Source organism: Solanum verrucosum, unplaced genomic scaffold (genome assembly GCF_900185275.1).
Source record: "Solanum verrucosum unplaced genomic scaffold, falcon-dt-bn FXZP01000093.1, whole genome shotgun sequence".
In the NCBI taxonomy this organism is placed as follows: domain Eukaryota; kingdom Viridiplantae; phylum Streptophyta; class Magnoliopsida; order Solanales; family Solanaceae; genus Solanum; species Solanum verrucosum.
The window spans coordinates 2,837,306-2,863,634 of record NW_026020065.1 but is presented as its reverse complement, the minus strand read 5'-3'; the positions used below and the strand labels follow the sequence as shown (position 1 = coordinate 2,863,634).

At 31.5% G+C, this 26,329-nt stretch overlaps 2 protein-coding genes across 3 annotated transcripts; one reads left to right on the top strand and one right to left on the bottom strand.

Annotated features, from left to right (window-relative positions):
* Window positions 1-14,212: 14,212 nt before the first annotated feature.
* Window positions 14,213-24,141, top strand: LOC125823628 (uncharacterized). Of its 2 annotated transcripts, XM_049502972.1 has the most exons (23): window positions 14,213-14,475; window positions 16,201-16,280; window positions 17,097-17,183; window positions 17,305-17,355; window positions 17,465-17,582; window positions 17,717-17,773; window positions 17,905-17,969; window positions 18,069-18,152; window positions 18,901-18,951; window positions 19,044-19,106; window positions 19,187-19,233; window positions 19,516-19,585; window positions 19,664-19,726; window positions 20,071-20,160; window positions 20,240-20,278; window positions 20,926-21,075; window positions 21,161-21,238; window positions 21,345-21,430; window positions 22,135-22,183; window positions 22,276-22,356; window positions 22,551-22,644; window positions 23,453-23,565; window positions 23,769-24,141. In XM_049502972.1, the coding sequence occupies exons 1-22, from the start codon at window positions 14,358-14,360 to the stop codon at window positions 23,518-23,520; spliced, it is 1,689 nt and encodes a 562-aa protein (XP_049358929.1). In that variant the 5' UTR covers window positions 14,213-14,357; the 3' UTR covers window positions 23,521-23,565; window positions 23,769-24,141. The 2 variants fall into 2 exon arrangements, with proteins under 2 accessions (XP_049358929.1, XP_049358930.1); XM_049502973.1 differs by lacking the exons at window positions 14,213-14,475; window positions 16,201-16,280 and adding an exon at window positions 16,343-16,613.
* Window positions 24,142-24,328: 187 nt separating this feature from the next.
* Window positions 24,329-25,203, bottom strand: LOC125823629 (uncharacterized). Its single transcript, XM_049502974.1, has one exon. It carries the CDS (start codon window positions 25,090-25,092, stop codon window positions 24,529-24,531), a length of 564 nt encoding a protein of 187 aa, XP_049358931.1. The 5' UTR covers window positions 25,093-25,203; the 3' UTR covers window positions 24,329-24,528.
* Window positions 25,204-26,329: the final 1,126 nt, after the last annotated feature.

The following is a 26,329-nucleotide window of genomic DNA, read 5'->3' as shown; positions in this document are numbered from 1 at the left end:
GTGCAAGGATCACGAGGATCGTTCTTTGAAATATACAAATAAAAAAAAGTATATTTTCATGATTTTGCACGAAACTCTCGTGCAGAGTGTAAATTGTCTTTTCATCTGTTACGACTTTTTCACTTTCATCAATATCTCGTCCAGGTGCATTAATATTTCACTCTAACTATTCTATAAATATCATTCAGATGCTGGATATACTGGATCAAGCAACATTTATTATTATTAGCAAAAAAAGTATAAAAAAAACAGCAAGAATGTTTTTCTTACTAGTATATCTCATTAAGTAACAAATAATTCATTTCGACAGATTCATATGTCTTCCCTCTATCCCTGAACATCTGTAGTCTAACCTTTCTGTTTTTACCAGAGACTCGCCCCAAAGAATCAGAGGCTTCATCAGATGAAATTTTTGTTTTAGACATGTTATGACTTTTCCTTTACTTGATATAAAATTTAATGAGATCTTGCATTTTATTCATCAAATGGTCCTAATAGCCAAAGAATTCAGACATGGAAATTTCAAGGGGTGCAGACATGAATCACTTCAAAATCATGTGATAAAGGTGATGGTACTTTGGAGCGACTCTCTAGTGAAGAAGATAAATGTGAGACTATCAATATCCAAGGCTATAAAAAAGGTGGTAGCATCAACTGGAGATGTGTGATTAATCTAAGGTATATGTTCGGTTCATTTTTTAAAAACTTCAATTTGATTTTTGAGTTTCTCTTAATATATTTCGAAAATTAAACAACTCTGATTCATTTTTTCTTTTTGAGCCTAAGCCTTGATTAATGAACTATTTTCTTCTGGTAAAATGGGCTACTGTTTTAATAAACAATAAATTATTTTATGTTTTTTATACCAAAGTTTAATTCAAAATGGGTTGGAAACATATATCTTCCTACATTCAAAAATGACTGAAGCATGAATTAAATATAATGGGGAGTGAAGGGAGAAAACCACATCTAAAGTATCATTTGAGTTTTACTTTTCGAATATTCCTCGAGTGACTCCAGAGACAATAGAGCTTGAATCTCTTGATAGGAATAACAATCAGATTCATCGATGCTCAAATGAAACAACCCTTACGAAGCAGAATATTCCTGGAGTTACTCCTGAGAAAATAGAGCTTGAACCTCTCTCTAAGGACGAGAAGGAAGTCAATCAGATTCACCAATGCTTAGATGAGACAGCCCCTACAACGAGAAATATTCATGGAGTGACTCCCAAAGAAGTAGAGCTTAAACCTCTGGGTGAAGATGAGCGGGATGGCAATAAGATGCATCAATGCGCATATGAGACAAATCCTACAAAAAAAAACATTCTTGGAGTGATTCCGAAAGAAGTAGAGCTTGACCCTATGGCTGAAGATGAGAGGAATGGAAATAAAATGCATCAATGCGCAAATGAGACAATCCCCCCTACAAAGGAAAATATTCTTAAAGTGATTCCCGAAGAAGTAGAGCTTGAATGTCTAGCAAAGGACGAGAATGATATCAATCAGATACACCAATGCTTAGATGAGACAACTTTTACATAGAAAAATATTCTTGGGGTGGTTCCCGAAAAAGTAGAACTTGAACTTCTGGCTGAAAATGAGGATGAGGGGCTTTCTTCGGACAATGGTGATTTCAATGATGGAGGGCCACAAAAGAAAAGGGCTTAAAAGAAAACATGTACATGAACTACAATGTTGGTGTCTGAAAGTAAATGCATGTCTTATTTTCAGCCCTTTTCTTCTGAGGTCCTCCATCACTGAAATCTTCATTGTCCGAAGAAAGCTTCTCATCCTCATTTTCAGCCAGATGTTCAAGTTCTACTTTTTCAGGAATCACCCCAAGAATATTTACTTTCTTTGTAGGGATTGTCTCATCTAAGCATTAGTGTATCTGATTGACATCATTCTCGTCCTTAGCCAGACATTCAAGCTCTACTTCTTCGGGAATCACTTTAAGAATATTTTCCTTTATAGAGGGAATTGTCTCATTTGCACATTGATGCATCTTATTTCCATTCCTCTCATCTTCAGTAATAGGATCATCTATTTCTTTCGGAATCACTTCAAGAATGTTTTTCTTTGTAGGAGTTGTCTCATATGCGCATTGATGCATCTTATTGCCATCCCACTCATCTTCACCCAGAGGTTCAAGCTCTATATCTTGGGAATCACTCCAGGAATATTTCTCATTGTAGGGGTTGTCTCATCTAAGCATTGGTGAATTCGATTGACTTCATTCTCGTCCTTAGAGAGAGGTTCAAGCTCTATTTTCTCAGGAGTAACTCCAGGAATATTCTGCTTCGTATGGGTTGTTTCATCTGAGCATCGATGCATCTGATTGTCATTCCTATCAAGAGGTTCAAGCTCTAGTGTCTCTGGAGTCACTCGAGGAATAATCGATTCTTTGAGTTTCATACATGATCTATTAGGTGATCTACTAGGTGTGCTAGTTTCCTACTTAACTATCATAATTCATCGTCTATTTATGAAAACACACTATAACTATTAATTATTTGAGTTTAATACCTTTAACTTTTAGGGTTGCCGGCCGAAGCATCTCTTACTTCTAACAACTCATCAAACAATGTATACTATTGGAAAAAAAGGATGGGCTTGGACTTGGGTCACGACCCACGTAAGTGGACATGAACTTTTTGGGGGTACTTTTACTTTTCAAACTTATGTAATAAACTTTCAATTAAATCAAAGAATTGGTATCCTAAAATCAAGATCAAATCGAATATCAAAGTTTACAACTCAATCATTTAATGTACTCACTCGGTTCATAAGAATTTATAAATTCCTCTATTTCTTTAACCCTTATTTCTTGAACTCTCAACCCCCAATTCGATAGCCGTAGAATATATAAATCAAATCTATAAACTAAGTTCACTGATAAACCCTCTTTTTTTCCCAACATTAGTTGACTTCTTTTGTTTCCCTTTTTTTTTTTTCAATCACTTCAATATTAATTCAACACTCTTTGTATTCTCTGTTGGGAAGAAACTATGGGTTGACTTACCATAGCCCATCTGATGAGGCCTTAGATACTTCCGGGTTGTCACATTTGGTGGGCTCGGGTGGAAACATTTGTGTTTGTGTAATTATTAGGCGATATATGTTGTTTTTGTGCCTTGTGTTAATTTTTTTTACGATATAAAATGGGGTAAATCACATAAATATGCTACATTAAGAAAATATTTACTATCTATGGCAATATAATTTTTCTAACTAAATATAACAATTTTTTTGAATTAACAAAATTGTACAGTTTATGTTCGCTTCTTTCTCTGCCTTTTTTCTCTTCCTCCTCTTTTCTTCTTTTTATTCTTCTTCTGCTCGTCTTTTTCTTTGCCATTCTTTCTCTTCCTCCTTTCTTCTTCTTTTTATTCTTCTTTTTCTTTGAATTTTTCATTTAAAGAAATATCTTCAAATAAGTTTTTACCTATATTTCACGATTTTTACCCAAAAACACGACGAGAAGAGGAACAAAAATATCAAAAATTTGTACAAAATCATGTTTTCAAGCAGAAATTTCAAATCTCTAAAATTACAGCAACAAGAATTCACCATTGATGGTCATTATAAAGCTTCAAATTTTGAATTAATTATTTGAATTTTACGAATTAGTAATTAATTTGGATAGATTGTTCCTACAAATAATTGAAAACGACGTTTGGAGTTTATAACTCAATTTCAAGAAAACTTTGGTTTATCATTGATTTTAGGAGAAATATTAGATTGAAGCTCGAAAAGGTAAAGTTTATAGAACTGTATCGCAATTGTATTAAAGTTGTATTAGATATGTTTTATAATTGTATTAAAATTGTATTAAAATCATGAACAATACATTTATAATACATATTGCAAACTTCACACCCTTTTTAGTGATATCAACCAAAATAGTTATGTAACATAATACATTTATAATATAATATAGGCACGATACATTTGTAATTCATATTGCAAACATCGCTTTTTTTTTCTTAGTGATACAAATCAAAATAATTTATAAGATATATAGAATACATGTTTTATTCATGAATAATACATTTATAAGTAATACATATTGCACACTTCACTTCTTTCTTAGTGATACCAACAAGAATAATTTAGGTAACACACTAATAATACATTTATAAGACATGCACAATACATTTTTAATATATATTGTTACCGTCACTCATTTTCTTAGTGATCAAAATAATTTATAAGACACATATAATATAAGTTTTATTCATGAGAAATACATTTATAATACATATATATTGCAACCGTCACTCATTTTTTTAGTGATACAAATCAAAATAATTTATAAGACACATATAATATAAATTTTATTCGTGAACAATACATTTTAATACATATTGCAAACTTTACTCTATTCTTAGTGATACCAACCAAATGATTTAGGTAACACACTTATTATACATTTATAATACGTGCACACTATATTTTTAATACATATTGCAAACATCACTCATGTTCTTAATGACACAAACCAAAATAATTTATAAGAAACATAAAATACATGTTTTATTCATGAATAACACAAGTTTAATTCAGTTTATAGATTATTGTCTTGTCTTTCGTTAGTTACGTTTTTCATTTATTCTTAATTCTCGCTTCTACAATTTTAATATTGTGTAATACACTTTAATGAAAATTTAATTCATTTTGAAGTTTATTATATGTTACTATTAGATTACTTGTTTAATTCATTATTGATACAAGTTTAATTCACTATATATATCATTGGCTAGTCTTTCATTAGTTACTTTTTATATTCATGCTTAATTCTCTCTTCTAATTCAACTTTAATATTTGTGTAATACACTTTTAAATACAAGTTAATTCATTTTGCAGTTTATTGGTTGATTTGTTAGGATTGAATTACTTGTTTAATTCACTATTGATACAAGTTTTATTCAGTTTACATATCACAGAATGCTCTTTCGTTTGCTACATTTTCCATTCATGTTTAATTTAACTTTAATATGTGTGTAATACATTTTGATTCAAGTTTAATTCATTTGACAGTTTATTATGTTTCTTCATTTGTTACGATTAAATTACTTGTCTAATTATTTATTGATACAAGTTTTATTCAGTTTATGAATCATTGACTGTTCATTCATTTGCTACATTTTGTATTCGTGTTTATTTCTCTTCTAATTCAATTTTAATATGTGTATAATACATTTTTAATTCAAGTTTAATTCATTTTGTAGTTTATTGGTGATGCTTCGGAACAAAAAAAAAGATTAATTTGACCATATTGATTTACTTCAATTTATAAGACATGTATAATACATATTTTATTCATTAAGAACATAAGCTCAGAAATTATAGTGATTGACAACTTAATTTCCATGGACAAATAGAGAAAGAATGAACTCAAGAATTTATTCTCCCTTTTAGAGGCATAACAAACTGAATGTATGGCTGAAGATTGTGGATCTTTCAATTATAAAATTAAAAAATTGACACCTTGCACATGGAGGCAAAAAAAGAGAGAAAGAGGGGACAGATAAAAAGGAGAAAGAGGCGAGACAAAAAACAGAAATCTAATAAAATACATAGTATTATTATATATTGTTATAAATGGTAATAAATAAAGAGTATATTTAAAGTAAGTAATTATGTTTTAAAATGGATTCACCCAAGTAATTATTCCTATAAAATGCGAGTAACATCATCTATTATAATTTATATATATACATAAAAGAGTAACTGTGAAACTACAAATCGATAGGTGATGACAAAAGAGTAATGACCATGAAATGAATTCCTTTGCTAGTCCATTTTTGCAAAAGAAATAGAAATGCGTATTATTATTATCTAAGAATATGGACAATTAATGCACTAGTTAAAAGAAATAGGATTGTATTAAGCTTAACTTTGAAATTAGTGGACTGTTTTAGGTTTTATCTCACTTATTATATGCATAAATACTTTAATTAACTTTTAGGAGTTATATCACTTCTGAAAAAAAAGTTTTTATTAATAATAGAAGGATTGAATACACTTTTTGAATTTAATAGTTACAGCTTATAACAATCGATCAATCGAACTTGATTCTTCTTCTTATCTTTTTCTTTTTTCCCTCAAATTGAAAAAGCCATAAAAAGTCTAGTTTTACCTATTAATTTTTTTTTTGATATATGATAGCTTTCCTTGTCAACACTCGAGAACATTCTAAAATTTATTAATGTTTTGAAAAATGTAATAGAGAAATAATAATAAGAATGAATTAGGAACTAGATGTAAAATTATTTATTGATTTCATAAAGTGGACAATTATTATTGAATATATCAAAATAGTATATTGGACAACTATTATCGGATCAAAAAATTACGTGAAAGGGTCAAATTTCAATGTATTAAAACTTTGAAATCATTCAAAAAAAAAAAAGGGATGTGTACTGAAAAATTGTCCCCTTAAAGCAAACATGCATTTTGTTGAAGCAAATGGCATTGTCGGGCCATATAAGCATGTGAAATATCAATTATTATTGCAAAGAATTTGGATCATAGGACATTTGTATTTTTCTTGGAAAAGATAAAACCTTTTTTCCATTTCAATATATTGGAAGTTAAGTACTCCCGTCATTTTAAAGTAAGTGTAACTGTAATTAAATTATCATTGAAAATATAATGTTCATTAAGAAATTACACTAACTTTTATCTTGAGTTCTTAAAGTAACACTTAATTTGAAATAAATAATTTCTTTTACTAAGATGACATATATTTTGAGACGGAGGAAGTATATAATGTGGCATACATATTCTGTTGAGAGGCATCAATCGAAGAAAGGAGATCTTGTTCCCAAATGGTCAAAAGTGACCAAACTATAAATCTAATAAAATATCTTTTCTCTGGAGATTTTTATTTGATTCCATTTTAATGGATTTGCACTTCTGAAAGTGATAGGAATCAAGTTAGTTTTATTTAATTTAATTAATATCTAAAATATAATTTTTATTGAATGATGATATAGTTGACCAGGAATTTTAATCAACGTCTATTATGTAGAAGAATATAAACTTTAGTAAAAGGAAATTCTTTAGTATCATCTTTATTACATATTATTTACGAAAGTCTTTAGATTTAAGGCTTAAGAAAGAAGGAATTATATATAAGTTAGATGAGACCCAACTATGGGATTCTCTTGGATGATCATAAAATTGTTTAACAAGGAAAAGCATAAAATTGTTTTAGAACCATGTGTTAAATCAGAAGGAAAAATATATTTGCCTAGAAAAATTATTCCAAAATTGTCAAGAAATATGTTCGGTTAGGAAATTATAAAATGATAAGAAGAATATGATACACGGAGAAAGAGATAAAACTTCTTATTTTTCATAAGTATTTTTTACAAAGAAGGAAAATTACTTTATTTATAGGGGAAACTAATTTGGTCCTTACTTAAAAATTATTAACTTGCCTATATTATGCGATCGGTACTAGGGTTACGTGTCGGTTCGGTTCAATTTTGAAGTTTATCGGTTATCGATTTGTATATATGTTAAATCGTTATAGAACCATTAAAATATTGACTTATCAGTTATTATCGGTGGTTATCGGTTTAATTTTTAAGATTTGATACACAAAATATCATTGAAAATCACTTAGAAACAATGTACAAACCAAATGAACCGTGAGTTGATAGATTGCATCTTGCTCAAAAATAAATACTGAGACATTGTAGAATAACCGAGAGTTTAAGATAACCAAAAATAAAAGTATGAAACTAAATCCTAAGTCCAACTAGCTAGAGCGCACTCCCATTAAGAATCGATAACACGATAATATTTAAATTAAAATTCATTATCGAAACCGCTAAATCAATAACCCATTACCGATAAATTAATAACTTTTTCTATCCGAATTATCATTTTTTGTTAGATTTTGAACAGCCTAATTGATACCCACATATGCATTCCTCAATTACCCATTACCCCTTAATTTAGCAAATCAATACACTAAAATCTCACAAGGAGTCAAAGAAAGATTACTATGGGAAACTTTCTTCGACTCCTTATGAAATTTTAAATATGAAGGGAAAAAAGATAAAAAGTTAAAAGTAATTTAATATGATCGAAGAATTGGACAAATTTTAATTTGCTTGAAAAGTGGGATCCATTAGAATTCACTTGTCAATAAAAGAATGCTTTCGCACAAGTATGAGTTGGTATGCCTCTTTCATAGTAAATTTTTTTCCTAAATCACTAATTAAATAATGAATTAGTAAGAAGAACATATTAAGAGGTTAAAGTTTTACCCCACAAAGAAATCGAGCGGAACCTTGTTGCAATCATCCAAGACCAAGATTTCAATCTTCCAAATTCGAGTTATGAAATCTAAGTTCAAAATTAAAAGTTTAAATATGTTCATGTGTTTTTCTTCATCGCAAACGCGATGGTCCTTTCACGATCATGATGTTGACCCAAACTCAAACCCTGCGAATGCGATGTATTAACATCAATCCAACCCCAACCTGATTAAACCCCTTCTACGCAATTGTGATTGGACCCACATTGATTGCAATGCTCAATCTCAATTGCCCTTCGCAAACGCAACGAGGGTCTAACGAACACGAAGAATACACCAACCTATATGACAACAATTCTGTAGTGCTTGAATTCAATCAAGTCACGAAATAGACCCTCGAAAATCATTTAAAACCCATGAAAATAAACTAAATACGCAGATTGACTTTAAAACACGTTACACACATATTGGAATTATCAAATTACCAAACTAAGGTTGTCTTGCTAAAAAGTTGATCGTAGTCAACTTTAATTTTCTTAAAATTCTAGAATTCAATCAATGACTCCAACCACTCCTGAACGCCTTGAGATTCTCGTCAACCACTTAACGAAGTTAAAAATCATCTTCCAAACCTAATAGAATCGTCAAAAAATTACCTTACGAACCTAACAAATCTATCAAAACTCAAATGGGATTTGTTAAGCTAGAATGTTGACTTTAGTCAAACTTCTCAAAACCTTCAAAACTGAAAAGTTCATCCAATATTCATTTGACCACACGTGAAATCATATCACTCATTCCCGCTATTTACAAATGATATATAGAAATTACGAGAAGGATCAATAAAAAAGAAGAAAACATGCAGAAAACTCAGAACGACCATAAGCTAGAATGTTGACTTTGGTCAAACTTCTCAAAACCTTCAAAACTGAAAATTTCATCCAAAAACTAAGAATAACCAAAGAACTACTTGATATTTTTCAAATAATAATTAGCATATAATATTTAAAATATGTCAACTTGCTATCGAAATTCGAATGGAAATAAAAGAATAAAAATTGAGAGGGAAAAATAAATAAATAGAGAATAATAACCTTGACATAAATCAAGAGACAATTTTTTATTTTATCAAAAAAGTTAACGTCTTTATTCTTGCACTTTTTATTTTTCTTCCTAAAATGAAAAAAAAAAAAAACTATAAAGAACATTGAAAATTGAATTATTGATGCTTCTGACTTTGACTAGGCATTGCTTAATCAAGTATCTTAATTGTTTATATATATATATATATATATATATATATATATATATATAATAGACACTACTTGTTTTGTGGAGCACCACACAATCAAGGAAATGTGTGCTATTTATAAACATGACAATTGACAACGCATCATATCGTTGCTTAAAATAGTCTTCGATTTAATTATAATTTATGTTGAGAAGGAAATGTCAACAACTACAAATAAAAATAACTACTCCGTTTCGTTTTTTTTTTAATTTACTATAATAGCCTTCAATTCAATCATTTTGTTGCTTATAACACTCTTTAATGATATGAATTTTGACTAACATGTTTAAGATATTTATTTCATCATATTGATATGAAAAAAAATATAATTTGTAGTTTTTTCATATAGTTTTTGAATATCTAATTTTTATTTAAAAATATGAAATTAATATAATCTAATATAGATTTGAAACTTAGTCATTTTGACTCTTAAAATATAACCAAATAAAAAGGAACGAGAGGAATAGAAAGATAATCAGTTATCCTTGGATAACGTACATAGTAATTACTAATTACTTTATTACTAATTACAATATAGAAGACTCTACAAGCACACATGTGTTCGTTAACATGTGCATATGTAGGAATTAAATCTTAATTGAGGGATATTTTTGTCATCTTACATGAAATATTTTACACTTTTTTCAAATCATATCCTACGTGTCACAACCTAAAGGGCTTAGCTGTCACTGCAACTCATGCATTATAACTTTCATTCCATTTAAAAAAAGAAAAATTACTCAAATACACGTCTTATGTTTCCCTTATTTTCAATATCCCCTTTTATTTCTAAAAACCTCTAAAACCCCTTATTTCTTTAATGTATCCGAGCCAGTATTTAATGTATCCGAGCTATGTATCCGGTTTATTTTATAATGTATTCGAGCTAGTTTTTAATGTATACGAGTTACATATTATGTATCCGAGCTAGTTTTTAATGTATCCGAGCTACATATTATATGTCCGGTTTATGTTATAATGTATCCGAGATACTCTTTAATGTATCCGAGCTACATATTGTGTATCCGGTTTGTGTTACTTTTTAAGGGATTAATGTAATTACAAACTAAAGAGGGATATATTGTAATTTCATATTAAAACTATGTGATTCCTAAAATTTACCCTTTAAAAACTAATATTGAAAAAGTTTCATTTCTAATTAAAAAAAAATATATACAATAATTTTACTTGTTTGTGATTTTGATTTGACACAAAGTTTAAGAAAATAAAATCAGTATAACTAGATAAGGGATAAGGGTCTGAAAAATACCCCAACTTTGGTTGGATTTGTTGTTACGATACTAAACTTTCATAAGGACCTATTACCTCCCTAGACTATTTAATACCGTATTTTTTACCCCCTAAACTATTTAATAGTGTATTTTAAAGGTATATATGTGCCCACGTGAACACATTACTATTTATAATTTTGCATTATTTTTTATGTCCACGTGGGCAAATATATATGTTTAAAATACGGTATTAAATAGTCTAGGGAGGTAATAGGTTCTTATGAAAGTTTAGTATCGCAACAACAAATCCGATCAAAGTTGGATATTTTTCAGACTCTTATCCCACTAGATAACATGATGAATTATTAATCATCACAATATAGAAGACTCTAGAAGCAAACATCTCTTAATCAATGTACCTTTTTCTAGACGAGGGTATTTATGTAATTTTTATACTTTCTCTATTTTGATGTATTTTAACTTATTTTCTTTAGTTTATTGTACATTTGAAAATAACGTATAAGGAATACTATACATCACGAATAATTAACAACTTAAATATATTTAATAAAAATAAGAAAATTGAATGACTCTTAAAATTCTATCGGTGCAACATGAATTGCGAAAGAAGAGGTAACATATATTATTTGAAAATTACCTAAAAATAATATAGTTAAGCACTTGAAATATCTTAAGGATATACAAAAACAACCCGGTTGACCTTTGAAATTCTATCTATGCCACGTAAGTTATTATTTGAAAATCATGTATAATACTATGAATCACATTGATGTTTACTTCAAATATTAAAATATCATAAAAGTCTTTGAATGACTCTCAAATTTTAATTGTGCCACAAAAATTACATATATTGGAGTACGAATTTCAATGTCTAGTTAATAAAAATGAGATAATCATATCTATATATATAAGAGAATGTTAGACATACTAATGTGACATGCTTCTAAGGGCTAGAAAACTATTTATCTTTCTTTTTTTTGGTGGTTTTTGGCTATTTTTCAAATTTTAAAATACAAAAAATTCACCTAAATATTAAAGATAGTCACATTTAATTCTTTCTTTATCAATAGTCATATTTAATTTATTTTAGCATTAATGCTATTATTATTTTTCCTTAATATTTCTCATTTTCTTCTTTTTCCTATTTTAAATTCTTCCCTAATGATATTTATATCATTTCTTTAAATCACTTTTTCCCCTTTTTAATTCCTTTTTACTTTTTTTAAAAATAAAATTTATTCAATTTAAGAAACTTATATTTCTATATAATATAAAGTTTTTTTTAAGAAAAAAAATTACGATTTTGTTACCCAAATATCATCATTTATGACATTTATAACATTTCCTTAAGTCACTTCTCTTCCTTTCTTTATTCTTTTTATTTATTTATTCAATTCAAGAAATATATATCTTTATTTAGTATAAAGGTCTTTCATTTATATTTTTTATTTATGTTTTTCCTTCTTTATTTACTTTGAAAGTTTCACCTCCATAACTTATATCTATTAAACTTCTATTCTTAATAATATAATTAATTTCACGACTTTTAAGTTTTCATATTCATAACCCCCAATTATTAAATTATAAAATTTAAGATACTGTATGATATTTCTCCATTTTTGTCAATATAAATTTACAAGTTTTTTGTTTCATGATTTCAACTCATGATTATTTTTTATATTTCATTGTTCTTTGTAGTATTATTTTATTATTTCTCCATTTTTGTCAATATAAATTTACAAGTTTTTTGTTTCATGATTTCAACTCATGATTATTTTTTATATTTCATTGTTCTTTGTATTTATTATCAAATTCATGTGTTAACTTGACACGATAAAGAAGACTCTTGATTTTAGAGAGAGCACACTTTTATTATTTAATTATATTCTCAACACGCCTCCTCACATGCGGGCCTGATTTTTTTTTCATGGGCCAAGCACGTGGAAATTCTTTTTCATTTTTGGGTGGCGGTGAGATTCGATATCAGGACCTCTATCTGCTCTGATACTATGTAAAGATGGATCTTGGACTTAACTCAACCTCAAAAGCTAGCTTATGAGGGGAGGTTTGTCCAAGTCCATATAAGGAGACCAAATTTCCATCCCTCTAATGATGTGGGACATCTTAACACTCCCTCGCACGCCCAAACCTCAACTGGAGCGTGAACAATTCTAAATGGGGGCCCATCATCGGTGAACAAATTAGGATGTGTATGACTCTGATACCATGTTGAAGTGTGTAACCATCTCATCATCGGTGAACAAATTAGGATGTGCATGGCTCTGATACCATATGAAAATTTTGATTATGTCAAGTTTAAAAACTATAAAGCGATTCTCATTACAATTTGCGATGGTATGATTTTTTCTAAGTTCAACTTAAAGACATGTGTGCTATATCCACTCTTGACACCTGGATTGATATTCAAAAATAAAAAATAAATCAAAATTTTGTGACAACTCATGAAGTCAATTATGGTAGATATAAAAAACGAGGCAAGAATAATAAAGAAAAAGATACGAACAATTTATGAGAAATTAGATTGCGATATAGAGATTTTGTGGCTTCTAAAAATGTATAAATATAGTATCTTTCACGTAAAGATATATAATTCCGCATGCATGTACAAAAATGGAATCATATTAATAAAATTATCACATTTTTATTCATTATTAAAAACAATCATGATGCTATAAAATCAATTAGAAATTTGAAAACGTCTAAATTTGGATATCATGATAATGTTCAGTTAAGAATTCACTTGACATTATCATAAGTATTTGATTCTAAAATACTACAGATTGTCTTCTAATATAATTGAAATTTTGGATATTTATAGATTTTATATAAAATAAAATGCTTTTGGATGAATTTTACTAGCTATGTGATGATTGTAGTGAGTAATTTTACACTAAAATTTTAAAAAATCATATATCAATACAACGATATATACTCGACAAAGTAGAAGATTTGTTTCTTTAAAATACAAAAATTTGAAAAAAAAAAAGAAAAAGACGATGCTTTCCGATATAATGATTAAACTTTTATGATAAGTTAATTTGATTTAAAAATTGAAATTAAATTATTAAGTGATTTTTAATATATTAATAAAAATTAAATTAATAACAATTATAATAATTTTGTGTCCCTAAAATGATTTATCCAAGATTATAATAATCCTAATTATAAATCAAAGAATCCACTAAAGTTAAAAACCCCTTTTAAGAAGTTAAATAAATAAATAAAAAATAGAGAAACTGAAGCCCTGAAATGGAGAGACGACTGATCCGTTATATATAAGAAAAGAACGAAGAAAATGACTTGACTACAAATTTCAGGTTCCATTCTCTCCTTCTATAAAAGAGTCGATATCTTGGAGATACACTATGCCTTTTTAATACTAGTCTTCTCTGTCAGGCATTTTCACAAACACTTGGCGTACAGTTTCCTCTCTGTTGTTAACGCCCTCCGTTTTCCGACTAACAACACCTCCGCCGGAACCCTAGTAACGAGACAGTAGAAGAAGGCAAACAAGAATGAAGTACGTTTTGGTAACTGGCGGTGTAGTCAGTGGTCTTGGCAAAGGTGTTACAGCAAGTAGCATCGGCGTTGTTCTCAAAGCATGTGGTCTTCGTGTTACCTCTATCAAAATTGGTTCGTTTTTTTTTTTCACTTTTTAGCACTTCATTTTCATCTCTTGTGGAGTTATGGTTTTGTGGACTTCTGTTTATCAACTGAATAATATTCGTATAGGCTAAATCTTCTAATTGATAATTAGGCATAAGAAATAGTACAACTTAAATTTCAATTCATTATTTTTTTCTCTTCGTAAAGAGGTTTGCTATGGAGCATGGTATTTTTACTGAATACATTTATGGGATTAATTTTATCAATTCCGATATATTAATCAAAATAAGGAAGGAATCTAAAAGGATGGTAGGAACTTTTTTTTTTTTTTCAAAAAATTTAGCCAAAAGAAAAACTCACATGGGCTTTAGGATGATCAGGCTTGAATTGATGACTTCCACCGCTTCAAGGTTACTCTACTTCTGAGAGAAGAGATTTTATTCAGCACCCCTTTGCTTTTCGAGTGTGTTTTGTGTGAAGGAGAATGTTTTCATGGGAAGTGTTTCTGTGGAAAATGTTTCTTATGGATCATTTTCCAAGTGTTTGATTTGGTGTAGAAGTATATGATAATTCTCTATGGTGTAGGTTAAGGTAGGAGGATTATGCTTTAGTGATATCTCATTATTAAAAGGTTGATAACAGTGTCTTTGGTGTGCCGGAAAATTTCTGTATCATTTCCCTTGTTTGGTTGTATATTGAATTTGGTGATGTGATTTATAGAAAAAGGAGAGAAGTTGGTGACATGATAATCGTACAAGATAAATTGATCCAAACAAGAACAAGAAGAGGACTGTCATACAAGATATAGGATAAACTAGGAGGAGAGTATTTTGATACTGGATAAACTTGGATGAGAGTATTTTGACTATGTGTTGATTAAAATGATATGAAGTAATAGACTAATAGTATAGGAAAAATGGCTGTCCATAAAGAGGAAAGCCATTTTGCTCCTTTTTCGTGGAAAATATTTTTGTTGGATTAAATATTTTTCAGAATTCAAGGGTATCCTAAGACTGGAAAATGTTCTATCAAGGAAATTATTTTCCTTGAAAATAGTTTGTCATACCATATACACGTTTGGATGATGATTGAAGCAACTGATATGGCATAGAAAATGGGACATTTGGAAAAGAATTTGAAAGAAGTGTTTCTCTCTTATATTTTCCGCAGTTCAGGGTAACTGAACGTAAGGGAACTAATTTCATCAAGGAAAGTACGTTCTCTGAAAATATTCTTCATCAGACCAAAACCCCTTTATTTTCCCATTTTTACTTCCTGCTTAGCTGATTTGATCTTTGGCCATGGTGAAGAATTAGCTCTTGTTATGGAGTGAACTCTTTATGTTGTCAGTACTCGATATTCACGTTCTGTTCATATGTATTTAGCTCTAAAATTTTACAAAAGAAAAAAAGTTTCAAGTGTATTGCATCCTGCACATCCAGAAGCGTATATTAGTCTATTGGAAGGTTGTATTAACTTCTTATCTTGTTTATCATTCGTCTTTACCTTCATTTGGTGTGTGATGCCTCTAAGCGGAATATAGGAAATCAAAGTATTTAGGCAGGGAAGACCAATCACAGAGACAAATTAAAAGAGATTCCTGCCTCGTGCTGGGCTATTACATGTATTTCCCGCTTGAATGCCAGGATGATTATTCATGCATTTCCTTAGTTCTGATGTTCTACTGATAGATCTTGAATTGATTACTGTTGTTTATCCCTGAAGTACACTGAGACTTTTTCATCTTTGCAGATCCATATTTGAACACTGATGCTGGCACTATGTCCCCGTTTGAGCATGGGGAGGTTTTTGTGCTTGATGATGGTGGAGAGGTCTTCCTTTCCTTCACCCCGTTTACACTGACAACTATTTTAATTGCGCTTCTTAAATTTGACTCTGATGTGATGATCTTCATACAATTAATTAGCATACTGAAAATTAGTTTTGTTGAATATTCCTATTGCATTCTTTACTTTTTTGATATGTTTTACCTTATATGGCCTGCATCATACAGGAGAGCCAGTACTTGATGGTTAACATTCTCTAATTTGATGAGTCCTCGTACAATTGGAACTCATAGGAACCAACTTGTTCCACATATTAGTAAATTGTTTCCAGTACACCAAGGATTGCTGATATTTTTAGGATATACTTCTCTGGAAGTGGTAAGTATAAGCTGCGCACATGTAACGATAAACTTCAAATAATAAGGGAGAAATAGCTTATAGAGATCCTTCACCTTCAACCGTAAGGTTGAGGTTCAAATGACCAACCGAATGAAGTGGGAAAGGGCCACCGGGCTCCTGGGGTGTGGGGGTTGAGGGTGGAGTCTACCATATCGAAATAAAAACAATGTTTCATACTGATGCACACTTTGCTTTTATAGAAGAACTTAAGCTTTGGTTATGTCCCTTATTCACAAGATAGAGCTCACAATCTTAGGTTTAGACTGTTCTATGGTTCCAAATTAGGTTATGATAGATATCTAATGTTGTTACCTATTCTCTTTTAATATCTTTTGTTTATGTGATAAAACTGTCTCCTACCAGAAAATTGGTACTGTATTTACATACAATAGATTCTGGTCTTCCTCTGAAGCATCAAAGATGTGTACTCTTATTCATTGCAATACTGATGTGCTTCAACAGGTTGATCTAGATTTGGGAAATTATGAACGCTTTCTGGATGTGACATTGACAAGGGACAACAATATTACCACTGGAAAGATATATCAGGTTCTTATAAATAATCATATACATGTAGACTATGTGTCTCACATGGATCTATGCCTATCGTCTGTTCAGGCATGAGATTTGTTTGACAGTTTTTTCTTTTCCTTTTTGGGTGGGTTACCAGTCTGTTTTGGAGAAGGAAAGGAAAGGTGATTATCTTGGAAAAACTGTTCAGGTGATTTTACTTTCATTTGATATCATAAATGGTGCATCACTGCAAAGAAACCTATTACTCAAAGGGATTGCTCTCTCTCTCTCTCTCTTTCTCTCTCATCTCTCTCTAGGTGGTTCCCCACATCACTGATGCTATTAAGGATTGGATTGAGTCGGTATCTCTGATTCCTGTGGATGGGAAGGAGGGAGCTGCAGATGTTTGTGTCATTGAATTGGGGGGGACTGTAGGTAAGTGTGTCTAGAAGGCAGATGCATCTAATCTACTAAAAGCTCTGGTCCTCTTCCCCATCTCTTTTGTTGATATATATATATATGTATTATAGCATCTCTTCTCAATTATCTTCTTACATTATTGCTTTTAGGTGATATTGAATCGATGCCCTTCATTGAGGCTTTACGACAATTGTATTTCACAGTTGGTAAGTAGGATTTTGCTTTATGATAGAAATATCTACCATATTATTCCTACAAGGAATGCCCTCTTATGATATGTATTTATATCTTCTTATTCACATTTCACCCTCCTTTTAACTTTTTTTTTGGTCATCAGGGCAAGACAACTTTTGCCTCATTCATGTCAGTCTTATACCTGTACTAGGTGTTGTCGGTGAGCAAGTAATAGTCTATGAAACATCTATGCCTGAACCATGTGAATGTTTTATACATGTTCTTTCTTTCCATAGACCCCTGATTGTGTTCTCCATGTTTCTGCAGAAAACAAAACCTACACAACATAGTGTGCGAGAACTGAGAGCATTAGGGTTGACTCCCCACTTTTTAGCATGCCGGTCTGCTCAGGTATGGTATTTTCTCCTATGCTATAAATTCCTGTATTTTATATTTTCTAGAAGATATGAGTAGGTTTATTTACACTTGGACTTTCATTATAGTTGCGTAATAGCCTATTCTCTTATACCCTATGCGCACCCAAAGGGTAGCAGCTGTGGGTTTCCCTTGTCATTAAAAAAAATAGCCTGTTCTCCTAGCGTGAGCACAGAAGATGTATAGATCTCACAGTAGCCCCTCTGTGCGGGTCCTTTTCCTTCCCCTTCTTTCGGCTTGTTCCTCACAGTTGTCAAATAATGAGATGTGAACTTCATACTAGTATATTAACTAGGTTATCTCCCTGTCTGTACTATGTAGTAAATTAGATTTACCTAGAGACGTGAAAAGATGTTTCTTAGAGACTAGAAGATTTTGGAAAACTAGTTTAAACCTTAATTTTAGGATTTTTCGCTTCTCTACTACTACATTTTGCTGATATTTTGAGATATTTACTCTCAATTGCGGGTCCTTTTCCTTCCCCTTCTTTCGGCTTGTTCCTCACAGTTGTCAAATAATGAGATGTGAACTTCATACTAGTATATTAACTAGGTTATCTCCCTGTCTGTACTATGTAGTAAATTAGATTTACCTAGAGACGTGAAAAGATGTTTCTTAGAGACTAGAAGATTTTGGAAAACTAGTTTAAACCTTAATTTTAGGATTTTTCGCTTCTCTACTACTACATTTTGCTGATATTATTGAGATATTTACTCTGTTGCAGCCCTTACTAGAGAACACAAAACAGAAGCTTTCACAGTTTTGTCATGTTCCTGTAAGTTTAACTTAAGTGAGGCCTTCTGTGATTTTGCATATAAAATTTGAAGTCATTTTTCCTTTCTCCTGTTTTGATCTGCTTCCCTATAGGTTGCCAACATCCTGAATATCCATGATGTTCCAAACATTTGGCATATTCCTCTCTTGCTTCAGGTAGGTCTACCAACTGCTACACTTTGTCCATTGCCGTATATGATATGAATATTGCTCCTAAAGTTACCTATTTGTAACAGAACCAAAATGCTCATGATGCCATTCTAAAGCAAATGGATTTAATGAGGTAACAGACTACCTCTCCGGTACCCTTTTAGCAGTAATTTAGATTTAGAACCTGATTGTCCTCTTCGTATCTCATAGTTCGTTACTGTTCTACTGAAATGAGAAAAATAGTTTTTAAACTTGGATAAATTTTATGCAGTTCTCTTATTTATGATTTTCCAGCACTATTTTGCTCTCTTAGTTCTAGTGGCTGTTACTGATATGGTCTACAATGAGCAAGTTAGATTTTCATGAAAGACATAAGGTGCACAATGTCTCCTCTGATTATTTTTTTCTGTGTCAGCGTCGCAAAACCTGTCAATTTACGGGAGTGGACGAAAAGAGCTGAGACCTTTGACAACCTCACCAAATCTGTTAGTAGGATCTAAAGAATATAGGTACTTTTAACAAATATGTACATTGTAATTGAATAACTACTTTTTTTTCTGCAGGTTAGAATTGCAATGGTTGGGAAGTATGTTGGATTAACAGATTCTTACTTATCTGTAGTGAAGGTAACAATATGAGACTACAAAGAACATGCACCATCTTTATCTTTATTTAAGATGATATATTGTGTTTGGGATGTGTCTTTTCATTTGATCATGATAGAGTTTATCATTTGTGTATAGCTTTGGCTTTTCTTTGAAAGCAGGTTTTCCCATGGCACTGTGCTAATTGTCCTGCTTTCTAGTTTCGAAATAGAATAAACATGGTTATAAGTGATTAGCTGTTTGTTCTTTATCTTCGCTTGCTTCTTTCCATATATATGGGCCCTCCTGGATGCATTTATCCAATGTTCAGTTATGTTGTGTGATATTGACTTGTCTGTTTTGTAATTTTTCTTCATAAATTTTAGGCCCTTCTGCATGCATGTACTGCATGTTCATTTAAGCCATCCATTGACTGGATTGCAGCATCAGATCTTGAAGATGATAGTGCTCAATCGGTACTTAGATTTCTCTCTACTTTTGGTTAGGTGCTGTTATACGTTTCTGATCGTAATTATCTTATCTTTTTTCTATCAGGCCCCAGAAGCTTATGCAACAGCCTGGAAGACTCTAAGGGTAAAATTTGATCTGTGCTTAGTAGGAATAATTATGTCATTCATCATTCTTGTTTGCTTCTTTAGTGTCAGTTCCCTCTTAGACATGAATTATGAAGACCACCCTTTTATGTTGAAGGGGAAGTTTATTAATTTCGATGATGGCCTCTTAATATGCGCATTTTGAGAGATGAATAATCTGTCAATGCAGTATTTCTTATTTCTTTTTTCTTTTTATGGTGCATCATTTCTAGCGTGGTGGTTATGCTTTTCCTATGGTGTGTCTGCATGATTGCTCGCTTGAGATGTGTTAAGTATGCCACATTGGTTGAGGGAATGGACCGTTGTCTCCTTAAATAGTCTTGGACAATCCTCATCTATAGCTTTTAGGGTTAAGTAATTCCCAATGTTTATTTTCTTTAAAAAATGCATGTGAATATGCCACTACAGTAAGGCGTTTGGCAGTCTAGCTAACCGTTCTATCCCCCAATTATGTTTTTTTCGTTATGATTATTAAGATCACAGAAATGTTTGAGCGCGTCTTCGCTGCTACTTACCATTTCTGGTGATTTCATTCGAGGCGCTCAGCTATTACTGTATAACTCATTTCTTGATAAAGTACTCTATAACTCATTTTACAAGCTATTGAGATGAAACCAACTTTTACAGGGTGCAGCATGTGTCTTGGTTCCTGGTGGGTTTGGTGATCGTGGGGTCAAGGGGATGATATTGGCTGCAAAGTATGCTAGGGAGAATAACGTACCATATCTTGGAATCTGTTTAGGGATGCAGATTTCTGTAATCGAGTTTGCCAGATCTGTAAGTTGATTCTTTCGATGTCAAATTGGAATATTTTGTGTTAACCATCTCTTTGATGTGGCAGTATCTCTTTTGAATTTTGCAGGTTTTGCGTTTGGAGAAAGCAAACAGTGAAGAGTTCGACCCTCAGACGCCGGACCTTGTTGTAATTTTCATGCCTGAGGTAGTGTGCTCTTTGTAATATTTCAAAGAAATGAAACCGTATTTGTCTCATTTATATATTTCTCTGTTGATGCTTTTCTGATATCATGGGCTTAAAAAAATTGCAGGGGTCAAAGACACATATGGGAAGCACTATGAGGCTTGGATCTAGGAAAACATTGTTCCAGACTCCTGATTGTATCATGTCAAAGCTGTAAGAGATATATGTTCACACACTTCTACTTTATCAAATGCCATTTATTCATCATAACAGTGTCTTGACCAGATTTGGTCAATTAGATTTCTATGGAGTTAAGGATTTGAAGTAAGAGCCCGTTTGGATTGGCTTAAAAAAGTTACTTTTAATTCAAAAAACAAAAAGTCAAACTTAAATGATTTTATGTCAAAAAATAAAAGTAGGGGGAGTCCTACTTTTAGTTTTTTTAATTTTTCTTAAAGTCATTTTAAACTTATTTTAAGTTATTTTTAACTTTGCCAAACACTCCCAAAAGCTAAAAATGACTTACAAGTAGATTTGGCCAACTTTTAAGTCGATCCAAACATGCTCTAAGTCTAGGATAGCCAATTTCTACGCATCTTCTCTGTATCAATAGCATATGATATGATTTTATGGCGGGCTCGTTTGTGGATTGCCTATCATATAGTTCACCCATCTGCTCTCATTGAAATACTAGCTTGTTCTCGTTCACCTATCTAAGAGTAATTTAGATACAAGATTTAAGATGGGTTTTTTTGTGGATCTCTACTGGCTTGTTTTTGTTTTGCTCTCTATTTATTGGTTGCATGTCCAATCGATGCTTTTCTAATATATTATTACCCGTCAAAGAACATAAATTTTTTCTTGTAAATTCCCATTGTGTTTTTCCTTATGCACGCTTAACATCTTTTCTTTTGAAGGTATAACAATTCTAAACATGTGGATGAACGACATCGCCATAGATATGAGGTTAGCATAAGCCTATACTTGTTGCATTGTAATGCATGTTGCATTAATTATGCTGTCATCGTCATGGAATAAAATGGTGGTGTATATTGCAGGTCAATCCTGAAGTTGTAAGCACTTTAGAAGAAGCTGGCCTGAGATTTGTGGGAAGGGATGAAACTGGAAAACGAATGGAGGTTTGATTTTGGACTACAGGCTTTAATTGCTGTTGACTTGGTGAAAACTATTGTTTACAATCCTTTAGTTTGATACTCTGTTACAAGTTTTATTTTCAAGTGATTATTGGTTCACTTTAAGTTCATTGCTTTATTCTTGTTGTTATTGCTTGTAAACTTTTCTCCCGTTTCTCATCCTCTTATTCTTTATGCAGATATTGGAGCTTCCTGGTCACCCATTTTATGTTGGTGTGCAATTTCATCCTGAATACAAGTCAAGGCCAGGGAGGCCTTCAGCTCCTTTTCTAGGTAGGAATTAGTTGGTTGACTTTGGTTTTGATACAAACTAATATTGACCTGCAAACTTGATGCAATATATCATACATATGGTGTTGCTTTTTAGTGTTTCTGGAATCATTTTCTGTGAATGGATTGTGTAAATGCAGCAAAGTCAAAATGTAGTAGTTTAATTAAGATGGCAAAGTCATCATTTTAGCAGTTGCCCATATTGTTTTTGCAGTATTCCTTTTTATCATTGTTCGTGATATAATGTAGTGCCCATCAGTGTAATGTATGTGAAGGTGTTAAAAGGTGTGAGATAAACCTAAATCACTTGGAGGGAAATTGTCGTGACAGACATACAATTTCTTGTGATCAATGCAGAAAACAGTGTAAGAAAAAGATTCATATAGGTGATATCTACTAGTGGAGAGTAGGATTAAGTCTTGTTATAGAACTTCTAATATTATTGTTATTGCTACTATTATTTATGTGTGTTTAACTTATTTTTACTTAATTTTTATTTGGGATTGAGGCGTAGTAGCTGTTAGAGATTGGGATATCTTCTTTTTTTTTCTCTTTTGGGGTTTCTTGGTTGATTTCTGTATGTGGCTCTAAGACTGGTAGTACAGAAAAGCTACATTGTTTTTAGCTAAGGCAATAGCATAATCACTTATATCATGATTCTTTTAATCTTTAGAAATTATATGATGAAACTGCGTCATTGCAGTCCCAGAACAGGATTCTACAGATTTCGCAACTTGTTTATTTTGATTTTATGCTGTGAGACCATTACCAGCAGTAGAAGAAATAACTTATAATTCTTATTGTACTGTAGGTCTTATCATGGCAGCAACAGGACAGTTAGAAGCTCACGACAAGACTCAGCAGAATGGAAGCATATAAGCAAAACATCAGCACTAACTAGTTGGATAACTTTTTGCTCACAAGGTACACGAAGTCTCGGAACGTATTCCCCTATACAAATTGAACAATTTTTTTCACTGTATATTGGTGGAAAAAATGGGAAAATAAATTTCGAAATTAGTGATCTAGTGGGTCTCCTGTGTCCAAGCAATGGTTTCCTGGTTGATTTCTGTCAAATGCTTAGTTTCTTTCCAATAATTTAATCTGCCAAATGATTTTGATTGCAGGAAATCTGATTTTGTGGTGTGATCCTCCCAGTTCTCTTAAGCTTGTCGTGAGATTCATGTGGATGTACATTTACTGCTCTGCCTGTCGACACAAAGTCCCCTCGAGTATGAAGCTCTGTGCTATGGCTGTCAAATCATTTGGAAGTGATTTAGCTGATACCCATCTTCTTGTTATTCGCCAACCTTGTTGACGACAGATAATTTTGAAGATTTAGTTTGAGTGCTTTAGTTCTCTACTGCATTTGGGATGTCACCTCATTTTCCTTTTCTTTTTTTTCCTTCAAAATTAAGAATTGTTTCGAGGTTGGCAGTGCTTTATACATTTACTGCTCATTCAGATCAGACTCAATGGAAACGCGATTATGTTGTGAAATTATGTCATTTTGGTTTTATTTATGATTCAATGAGTGATCAAAGTGTTGGTAAACTGATTGTATTACAGCCAGAAACTTTGGAACATGAAAACATGATGGAGTGTAAAAGCCCTTGCAGCATGGATTCTATAGTTTGAACCTTCTTATAAGAAATACAATGTTCACTTAACAAACTTCAAAATTGAATCAGAAACCAAGAAAAATACTCCAAATAAATATCAGCTCGTTCTGGAAAAGAGAACTTTGATACTTTTATTTTGCATTTTTTGAATGGAATAGCTCATCTATCTACAAAAATGTCCTATACAGAAAGAATACTAATGCAGGATTTGGATACATGAAATAATGAATTCGTTACTGAGAAGCGTCTGCAGGTCTCTCCTCCATTAATTAGCGAGCGTTTCATGGTATTGTAGATATGACAGTTGTTTTTGCAGCTTTATTTGCTCATAGAACTTTGCAATGAACTCCTCTGCCTTCATATCAATAGCTTCATCATCGCCACTAGCAATGATCTCCTCAGACTCATCCTCTTGACATTCAGTCTTCAAGAAGCTCTTCCTAGGAGCGTCATCATTATTATTATTATTATTATCATTGTACATTTCATCCTCGTGCTCATAATCATTGTCAAAGTCAAAGTCGACTTGAGGTTTAATGCAGGGAATGTTTGGCATCTTGAAACGCAAGGAAGCAGGGCGATGCATCTTAACATGAAAGATAGGGGTGTCATCAAATGAAAACTCACGTTCCCCATAATGTAGTGCCCCATAGTGATCATTGGTATGACGGAGACTTTTAAAATATTTAGGAAGCAAACGAAGATCCACGAGATGCTTGTTCTTGAAAATGCCACCTTTTCTCGCCCATAACAAGGCTAGTCGGAGAACATTCCAAGCTCTACGAGCAACCAATGATCTCTTCCTCTGCATTTTCGATTTTTCTTGCATGTTTGCAGCTTGTATTTTAAGAGTAGAAGATAACAAACTGGAAAAAGAAAGAGAAAGTGTATGCACTTTTTGGTTGGAAAATCTCTTATGCTTTTTGTTCAATGTGATGTTTATGAGTGGTAAAGAGCTGGTTGTGTGGAGAGAGATGCAGAATGTATAATGCTATATATACATACATATAATGCACAGCAAAGAAGTTAGAGAAATGAGAGTGAACTGAAAGTAACGCGGTTTGAGTGGAAATAAGAAATTGTAAAGAAATGAATTAAGGGGGCCCAAAGTGACCAAGTCCAACTCCTAATTAAGGGCTAAGGCTGGCATATGTTGATTGTACAGTGGTCGGTGCAAACTGGTGGGACACACGCCTTGTACGCTGCGCAATCAGGGAAAAACAACAACAAACAAACTTACTACTCAGTTCGATTGTTCACGGTTAGGATAAAAATTGATTCGATTGAAAAATTAAATTCAACTGATTCAATATATTGTTTTTTATTTGATTTTAAAAAAATAAAAAAATAACTGAATCGTACAGACAAATTATATACATATATTTTTTATAATTATATATGCATAATATATTATTTGTATGAATATTTTTTTATGCGAAAAATGCAGCATTATAATGAAAAAGAATAAGATATGATGTGTTATTTGTGCGATTGATAGCTTACGCATTATTCCGTAAGTTTATGTTGTTTAGTATATTAAATAAGCAGAAGTAAACATAATTGGAGTTCTTTACGACACAAAGACAATTTATTTTCTTTTGAATGAATTGTTGTTTCTTTCTCTTTTTCTTTTGAGTGAGCTGTTGTTTTTATTTTTGTTGTATGATTAATATCCAACAAGCGAGCTGAAATTGATAACAATCAAACCGATAAATATATGTATATTATATTTAGTTTGGTTTGATTTTAACAATTTAAAAACCGATTAAATTGATTCAATTTTAACTAATAACCGATCCAAACCGACCCATGAACACTCAACCACACTACAAGATAATAAAAACAAAATTTTATGACCTAATTATAGTTAATTCATATATATTTTCATATTAATTTATTAATTTCAAGTGGTTTATAAATTATAAATATTTGATATAACCCACATACTTGTGTAAAAATCAATGTAGACTAAACAATGTAAAATATCTTCAATAGTCAGTCTATTTTCATTAGCACGATGACTTCGAGGATCCAGAAGTACTTGGAGAGAGAGTTGGCAGCACGCA